We start from the raw sequence: 9,697 nt of genomic DNA on the forward strand, positions 1-9,697 counted from the left end.
CTAAAGAAAGATCCCACAACAGCTTGGGATTAGGTTTAGATTTATTCAAATTTTAATTTGAAGTGCACCCCCTGCTTTTGACAGACCTTCTGAAAGACTTCCAAGAGTTTTGCCAATAGTTAGATGGCCTACATTGGTTCCAAGCTTGCCTTGGTATTCTCACCATACCTTGCATTTCTTTCCCAATACATTCAGTCTGTGCAGAGAGAGATGCTCAACCACACTCTGCAGGATGGTGTACTGCGGGATGGCAGGTTGCAGGAGTTCACATGGATGACTGCCCCTCAGTGGTCTTCCCTGTCATCTGCTTGTGAGGGGAAGACGCTGATAGTCCCTGAGCAGGCTTACTCCCCTCAGCCCTCATGCCAACACCCCTTAAGAGGGTCCCCTTATCAAGGAAATGACACACAGGCCAATTTTATTAAATGGATCCAGCCCCATGATGTTACTGCCAGAAGTTGTGACTAGAAATAAAGCATAGAAAAACAGTAAACCACATCACTTGGGTAACAACATCAAACTATGAGCTACATTCACATCAAATTGCCTTCTGCTCATACTTCACAGAATCCAAACAAATATTTTCTATCTATTATATTGTGTAGACCCCAAGGTACAAAACCCGATAAAGAAAATCATCTAGAGAAGACCATTCAGCCCAATTTTATTAAAATAATGTTGTTAGAGATTGTTTTTGGAAAATGTCCAGAATCATTAAGTTTTAACTATGCAGTCTTGATTTCTTTGTTTATCATGCTATAGAAGGATGGCTTCAGCAAGGAGATAATACGTATAAATCATAGCACAAATTACATTCAGCTCAGAAGAAGTGGTACCGGGAGGCCTCGCGTAGGCAAAGATTTACTAAATACAGGTAGAGACATATAGTGAGGTGGGGAATGCAAGTGGAGAGGGCTTTTTTCTGACCATGCACAGAAGGCATCCTGAGTACTGTTGCAAAAATCTTCACATAAGTTATAATGATGTAGACAAAACATCCTCCACCTAAGCTCCAGCTAAATTTATGAAGTCCCAGTTCAACTAGATATGAGTCCGAGCAAGCAAGTTGTACTGACTGTGGAACTTTGCAGAAGGATTGATTGATCCTTCTGGAGTAGAAACTGATGGGAAAAGTGCAACTGGTGTGCAATGTGGCAGAAAGTATCCCAGTAAACAATGCACTTACAGCCATCTGAATGTCTCAAATCGCAAAGGATTGCAATTAGCAATAGGCTGATCATGTGCCATTATTGTTATGATGGCAAAATCTACCCCTACAAATTCAAACGTGCATTCAGATGGCAGTAATTGTGTAAAGGAAATATTTGTTCATTGCTGTACTACATACTTTTGGCACTGAGTTCACCACCTTCTTCTCAAATGTGATCAAATCCTATCTTCTCTGATGTTCCATATTAATCAAAGTTCTCCCACTCTGATATATGTTAGTTACACACATAGGTGACTAGATATATTTCAGAGCAAGAGAGCTGTATTAACTGTGGTGTTTTTTATGAAAATAGATTGGCTTTAGTGGAGAAGGTGATTGAAAAAATGCTGACACAGTTGTTTTTATGGTATATTTTTATTTTATAGGACAAAACAAATAAACAAACTAACATACATAACAAGTGGAGACCCGCAAGAAACTTGCGGGATGGTTATCCTATTCCTCATGCCTTTGCTTCCTCCTGTCTCCCCCTACCTCACTCATACTCTCCCTTCTGCCCCCCCTTCTTTCTCTCTCTCCTCCATGTATGGTTTGGAGGTTGGAGTCTATGGCATTATACTGGTCTGTAGTTTCTCCCCTCCTCAAATCCCACCCTCCCCAGGCTCCACCCCTCAAATGTCCAGGAATTTGTCAACCTGGAGTTGGCAACACAATTTCCTTCCCACCCAACAGCCAACTTACCTTTATCTGCCTCTCTGTCTTCAACTTTCCATCTCCACACTCCTCCCCCACAGCCTCTACCTAGGAAAGTTACAGTCTTTCTCCACAGTGGGGACCAAAGCAGCTTACATTATTCTCTCCTCCTTTTTATCTGCACAACAACCCTGTGAGGTTGGCTAGGCTGAAAGTATGTGACTGGTCCAAAATCACACAGTCAGCTTCCACTGCAAGATGGGGATATGAACCTGGGTCTCGCAGACCCTACTCTGAAGCTCTAATTGTTACATCACACTGGCTTTCATAGGGTGGCTGCTGATGAACCGTAGCAAGCAGCTGGGCCTACTTGAATCATGCAAATCAGGTGGTATCAAGTCACCCAGAGGGTGCTGCCTAGGGATGCCAGCCTCCAGGTGGGACCTGGGGATGCCTGGAATTACTGTTCATCTCCAGACTACAGAGATAACTTCCCATGGAGAAAATGGATGTTTTGGAGGGTGGACTCTGTGACATTGTACTCCACTGAGCCCCCTTGGCCATGTTTTTTTCAAAGACGTCTTCACTCTTGCCTTCACTCAATTTGTCCATCTCAACCATATCTAAAAGCTTATAGATTATTTCTTCTTTTGAAGGTGTTTCTTCTTTTCTCCAATATTTAGCATAGAGAATTCTAGCAGTAATTACAACATGTATAATCATATAGACGTCTGTGGGGTTTTTTTTAAGCTTTCTGGTATTAAATTTGATAAAAAATAATTCTGGAACAAAAGGTATTTTTTGTAACATCTCATGTATCCAAATGTAATTTTTTTTTTACTTTTAACGCATGTCCACCATATATGAAAAAAGGTCCAACATTCTGTTTACATTTGCAGCAATAGTTTGACATATTAGAGTAAAATTTCGCTAATTTGTCTGGTGTCATATACCATCTATAAAACATTTTATAGATGTTTTCTTTATATGAAATTGCTTTGGTATATTTTACATATGTTGTTTAAAATACTTATGTGAGTTATCTCTGCTATACCATACAAAAGCATGCCAACCAAGCAATAGGTCGTGTCCTAGTTTCAAAAGTGTTGAAGTAGAAAAATACTTGAGCCACACATCTCAAATAAGAAATGGACCTGGTGTTCAGGAAGAAATTGGCCATCACTTTAGATACCATGACAGAAACTGAGCCAAGGTCCAGAACAGCCAAGTTCATGAGGAAGAAGTACATGGGTGTGTGCAGGTGTCAGGTTCAACAGCATGCAAATCTCCACACATGTTTCCAGGGAATCGTTATGCTTTATTAGACTACAGGTCTGTTGTCATGGTCTACAATTAAATTCTTAGGAATGACAATGGGGCAGATGCATCATTACATATAACATAATGCTGCAATTGGCTAAGCAAATGAAATCCAAGAGCGCATGCGGGAATTCTCCCGGCGGGTGTTTACATAATGAACGGGAGAGTCTCCGTGCCTCATGAGAGCAGAAATATTCACACCAACAGTGGAACGCAAGCCCTCCCTCCTCCTCAAGGTTAGTCAGATAACCCAGTCTGGCAGCGCCAGTTTGCAAGGTCTCATGAGTGCCTCCCTATCACTGTTTACAGCAAGTGAGCAAAGCAAGCGAGCAAGCATGTGCAGTTGCACCACAGTCACGAAAGGGCAAATACAAGTGAAACATGGCAGCTAGCTGACATCAGATGATGATCAAGCACTACAGCAATGATGATAAGATTACCAGTCACTGCAGTCACATATATTGCTAAGAAGACAAAGAAATGTAAGATCTCTAGTTCTCGGATATCTGAAAATTCCAGGAGCAAGAATTCAGATGTGGAAGTAAGATTTGGCATTTTGCTCTCAGTATCCCATTGCAAGTTACCTGTAGAGCTGAGTGGAGGAAATGTTTAAGAGTATAATCCCCAGCATGTCTACTTCAAATCCTTCTGTGGTCGCTTCAGTGGTGCTTCCTCTCAGGCACAAACAGGATCAGGTCTTCATAACATTTTAAAAATTCTCTAACATGGTGGTGGCCATGAGTACACAGTCATATTTAGTTTAGCTCTCAGAGTTCCTCAATTCCCCTCTGTTGCCAGATCCCTGCTCGCCACTGGCAATGGATTGGGGGGGGGGGGCGAGTAGGGGTTGCCAGTTCCAGGTTGGGGAAACTCCTGGAGTTTTGGGGGTGGAGCCTGGGTAGGACAGGGACCTCAGTGGGTGACAATTCCATGGAGTCCATCCTCCAAAGCATCCATTTTTCCAAGGGGAACTGATCTCTGGAGATGAACTGTAATTCTAGGGGATCCCCAGGTGCCACCTGGAGTCTGGCATCCCTACTACAGCCCCGAATCGCTTACAGTTTTTGTCTATGTCAATTCCCAACAAAGCTTCTCCTGGTGGTCGAAGGGGACCTTTACTTCCTTTTTCACCAGCATAAATGTTGGTTGAATGCAACCCAATTATTTATTTCACCTTAAAAGATCACCCCAAGAACTCAACAAGAAAGCTTCTCAGCCTCTGCAGGAAGATGCTATGCAGCTATCTATGTAATAAAAAGCAACACACATTGGTTGGTGTCATACATATATTCTCAGTAGTGTTTGGAAATGCAATCAAAGTGGGGAAATTAGATTAACGTAGCTAGGATTTATCTCATGCATGGTTATGGATTCATTCTTTCACACATGTTTAATGCAGAACACATTATCTTTCCAATAGAGTAAAGCATCTGAAATGCCATGCTTTGATCGCTCTAATTTATTGCGGCAAGAGCCAGTAAAACATTACAGTTCTGATATAAGAAGAATTAAAACAGTAATAACATGGGAATCATATAAAAACATTAACAAGAGAAAGTTAATAAAATTGATAAAATAAAATTATGTTAATAAGAGAATCATACAATTTTCCAGCTAAAATAAGTTTACGTTTCCTAATAGCTAAGCAACAAAATTTTCCCACAGCATAAGGTACTGAGCTCTGAACGACTTCTAAGAGGAATCAAGATAAGACTGCAGAGGGCTAAATCTAGAAAGAAGGGGTAGTATAAGATGGTCTCGTTCCTCCTGATAGAATCTGCAGAACAGGAGGACATGAGTAATTTGTTCCACCATATTAGCCATGCATGGGCATATACATTCATGCATTGGGACGCGAGTGAATTTACCGCGCAGTACAGCGGAAGGGAGTGCCTCAAAACGGGCTCTGGAAAAGGCCCGTCTATAGGGTTCATAGGTAATGTTAATAAGGGGCAACACTAAAATTAGGTCAAGAGAGTAAAGCATCTGGAATGCCATGCTTCCCAGAAGAAAGGATTTATATACATATTCATCTGTTTTTTAATGCTTCTAAATTTACAGATATTAATGCCATAGAAATAACAATCAGGAAAACATTTTTAAAAATCTCCCGACAAATTATAAAAGTTACATACATTCACAAGAACTACGGAAATGAAGACATACAATTTAGAATGGTAAGATAGGGATCTCAGCCCATGAGGAGAGAAGCTGTGGCAAGCAGAGGGGGTTTGGCTCAGCAATCGCACATCTGCTTGGCATGCAGAAAGTCCCAGGTTCAATCCCAGGCATCTCAATCTAAAAGGGTTAGGTGGTAGGCGATGTGAAAGACCCCTGCTTGACACCCTGAGGAGCTGCCGGCAGTCCATTTAGACAAGAAAGACCTTAATGAACCAATGGTCTGATTCAGTATAAAACGGCTTCCTCAAGGTGTGTGTGTGTGTGTTAGTGTGTGTGTGTGTGGGGGGGTACACAGACAGAATTCTTGGGTCGGAGATAAGGTGCAAAATGACTTCCTCTGAAGCTAAAGGGCCTCGTGGCATCATGGCCAGGGGGCTCGTGGTGATGTCTTCCTCCTCCTCATTGCAGTTATCTGTTTGAAATGGGTTTTGTTCCTTGTGGGACCTCTAACCAGCCCACACACATCACATCTGCAATCCTCACAGTTGTGTGCTAATAAAAGGGGAAAGTGAAAAAATTCTACCTGTCCCACCACCTTCTGCTCGTACTTCAAACATCCGAACAATTACTTCCTGTAGATTATATCATATATATTATATAGCCCAGGGTACAAAACCAATAGACATAATAAACAAGAAAAGACAGTTCAGCTCAGTTTTACGAGAAGGATTTTGCTGGAGCTGGTTTGAGGAAAATGTCCAAAATCAGTGAGCTTTAGCAATGCAGTCTTGATTTCTTTGTTTCTTATGCTATAGATGAATGGATTCAGCAATGGAGGTAATATAGCATAAATCAAGGCACAAATTACATTCATCTCAGAAGAAGTGTCGCCGGGAGGCCTCACATAGGCAAAAGTTCCAGTGAAGAGAAACAGAGACACCACAGTGAGGTGGGGAATGCAAGTGGAGAGGGCTTTTTTGCGACTGTTCACAGAAGGCATCCTCAAAACCGTTGCAAAGATCTTCATGTAAGTTATAACAATGTAGATAAAACATCCTCCAAATAAGAAAGAGCTAAACAGAAGAATTCCAATTTCAATTAGATATAAGTCTGAGCAGGAAAGCTTTACTATCTGTGGAACTTCACAGAAGAATTGATGAATTACATTGGAACAGAAGGTGATGGCAAAAGTGCCACCAGTGTTTAAACTGGCATTAAGTATACCGGCAAAACATGCACTGGCTGCCATCTGAATGCAGGCTCCTTTGTGCATGATTATCTCATATTGCAATGGACTGCAGATAGCAACATACCGATCATGTGCCATTACTGTTAGGATGGCAAAATTTGTCCCTGCAAGTAAAAAGTAGAAAAATACTTGAGCTACACATCCTGAATAAGAAATTGATCTGCTATTCAGGAGGGAATTGGCCATCGCTTTAGGTAATATGACAGAAATTGAGCCAAGATCCAGAATGGCCAAGTTCATGAGGAAGAAGTACATGGGCACATGCAGGTGATGATCAAGCACTACAGCCATGATGATGAGAAGATTGCCAGTGACTGCTACCAAGTATACTGCTAAGAAGACAAAGAAATGTAAGAGCTGTAGTTCTTGGATATCTGAAAATTCCAAGAGCAAGAATTCAGACGTGGAGGTAAGATTGGGCATCTTGCTCTCAATATCCCGTTGCAGATTACCTATAGGGCTGAGTAGAGGAAATATTTTAAAGAATGATCCTCAACAAGTCTTCTCAGAATCCTACTCCGGTCTATACAATGGAGCTTTCTCTCAGGGAAGTGTTCTTCTGACTGTACTGTGAACCTACTAATATCCATGAATGGTTATTCGGGATTCCTTGTTTGACCATCTCAGCCCAGTAGATAACCTTGTTTGGAATGAGCAACAAATGGAACAGTTTGCATACAGGCAAACTGGATGGACAATCAACATCTCACTGCCTGTCCCAGCCTCCACATATCTGTTTCCCCTGACCTAAGCTTGTACAGCTTTCACACACAGAGACTCTGGATGCTAGTTGGAGAACCATACTGAATGTCATAGAGGGACTTTTGTACAAATTGATTTTGTAAACTGCAGAATGAAAATTAAAGAAGGGGCAGTGGATAGTTTCCTGATCCTTTATTCCCAATTAAGCTGCACAAGTAATGGCTGACATTGCATAGACAACAATGCCCCCATAGAGGTGAGTTACTTTGGAGGCCCCCACCCATGGAGTCCCATAATCCTGACAGACTGGACAAGGGAAATTGGTCACTAGGGTCTGCCATTTTGGAGTACATTCTCTACTTGTAAGGAGTTAACAGAGAAAAAATTGAGTCCAGTGGCACATTTAAGACCAATTATGTTTTACTGAAGATCCCTGAAGAAGGTTGCATCGTCATGAAAGCTTATACTGTGAGTAAAGCTTTGTTAGCTTTAAAGGTACCACTGGACTTGAATTTTATTCTGTTGCTTCAGACCTACCTGTAAGGAGTTAAATTAGCCAGATTGTTCAAGGAAATAATGCACCAAACACAGCCTGGAACGCCTTGGGAGCACTATTGTCAATCGCCTGTCTTGGATGCCTGGGAATTACTTTAAATCTTCCTGTCTGATATGAGTAAATGCTGCATCCCTTTCTTAGAGGTTTCAACTGATCAGTTTCACAACAATGAAAGCGGGTATCCTGAATTGCCCAAAGAAGCAGGACATTCAATCATATCACCACCAGCCACCCTAGTCCTTTGTCCTTTTGTTGAATTTGAACACAGTCCGATTCTGCACACAGCAGCCTCCCTAGTAGCTCTGCCCCAAACTGGATTTCTCCCCCAGCTCTAAATTCCATTTCTAATGCTCATTAGGGCCATTGTTACTAAAAGGGCTCTTTTGCCCAGTCATTCAGATTCAGGCCCCCTTGGGAGCCAAGAGTGGACTCTGTCTTCCCCAAAGGCCATCTCTCAAAATCTCAGCCAATGTAACCCCACACACATTTGATTAGAATGGGGAAAGCATATTTTGTATTCTCCTTTTTGTCTCCTTTATCAGCAACAACAACTTCCTTCGGGAATACTCTGCTCTTCAGCTATTAAGTTTTGAACATGTTCTGTCTCTCTACTTCCCTTGCATGCTGCTCACATTGTTCTGAATAAAAGTGTGAAGGCCCTTTGCCTCTTTCCACAAGTTGCCAAGCTTGACATGTGTATTCATAGACTGAAGTTCAGAAATCAACACAGATCTATAAGTACATGGAGGAAGGCTGTGCCCTAACTCTAAATTCCGTTTCTAATGGTCCTTAGTGCCATTGTAACTAAAAGGGCTCTTTTGAGCAGCAATTCAGGTTCAGGCCCTCTTGGGAGCCAGGAGTGGACTCTGCCTTCCCCAAAGGCCATCTCTCAAAGAATCTCAGAGAATGTAACCCCACACACTCCTTCTAATCAAATGGGGGAAAGCATATTTTGAATTCTTTGTTTTTTCTCCTTAGACAGCAACAACCACTCCCTTCGACTATACTATATAAGCTATATATAGCTATAAAAGCTAAGTTTTGAACATGTTCTGTCTCTCCACTTTCCTTGCAAGCTGCCTGTTTTATTCGGAATAAAAGTGTGAATGCCCTTTGCCTCTTTCCATTTCTGGGAGACAAGTTGCCAAGCTTGACATGTGTATTCACAGACTGAAGTTCAGTAACGAACATGGATCTATAAGGACAAGGGGGAAGGCTGTGTCTATGGCACCCGGAGCACTTCCTGAGAAACTACACGATAGATTTATTTTTTTTAACAGATTTGGGTTTAATTAAACACTTCCTAATAGTACAGTAACAGTTTGTAGAACATTGAGAGGGATATCTTTGGCACTTTGCTGCAGCCATTAAATACCAACTGATTTTCCAGTATGAAACATTATTGAATACCTTGGAATCCCATTTGTTCTCCAGCCCTTTTCATCAGGGTCCTGTGTCTGCATTTTTGCTGACGTTCTGTTGTCAAGTATTAGGACTTCATTCTTCATATGGATGTGACTGTAAAGAAAAATAACATTAATTATAATCCAAGATCTATCAGAGAAAGTCAGATTCAATTTCTTCTTCAACTATACGTTGATGCATTCTTTTATGCATGCCATTAGTTAGAAGCTTGCTTCAATGCACACTGCATATATACAATATACTGTATATAAAATATACACTAATTACTCTCAAGTCTGGTTAGCCCAGCCTAGCCTGATGTTCTCAGATCTTAAAAGCTAAGCAGGGTCAGCTCTGGCTAATATTTGGATGAGAGACCTTTGAGGAATACCAAAATGGTGACACAGAAGAAGGTAATGGCAAATCACCTCTGAATGTCTCTTGCATTGAAACCCTAAAGGGTCCCCATAAATTGGCTGTG

The 9,697-nt window shown here is 41.4% G+C and overlaps 1 protein-coding gene across 1 annotated transcript; it reads right to left on the minus strand.

Moving 5' to 3' along the window:
• Positions 1-6,011: 6,011 nt before the first annotated feature.
• On the minus strand, positions 6,012-6,977 carry LOC107122807 (olfactory receptor 14I1-like). The gene has a single exon (XM_015425949.1). The coding sequence runs from the start codon at positions 6,975-6,977 to the stop codon at positions 6,012-6,014; it is 966 nt and encodes a 321-aa protein (XP_015281435.1).
• Between the last annotated feature and the right edge of the window lie 2,720 nt (positions 6,978-9,697).

Source organism: Gekko japonicus, unplaced genomic scaffold (genome assembly GCF_001447785.1).
Source record: "Gekko japonicus isolate JY-2015 unplaced genomic scaffold, Gekko_japonicus_V1.1 scaffold3414, whole genome shotgun sequence".
NCBI classification, from domain to species: Eukaryota; Metazoa; Chordata; class Lepidosauria; order Squamata; family Gekkonidae; genus Gekko; species Gekko japonicus.

Excerpts from the sequence above, each read along its gene's own strand:
- LOC107122807 (XM_015425949.1), bottom strand. The coding sequence starts at position 6,977 with ATGCCCAATCTTACCTCCACGTCTGAATTCTTGCTCTTGGAATTTTCA.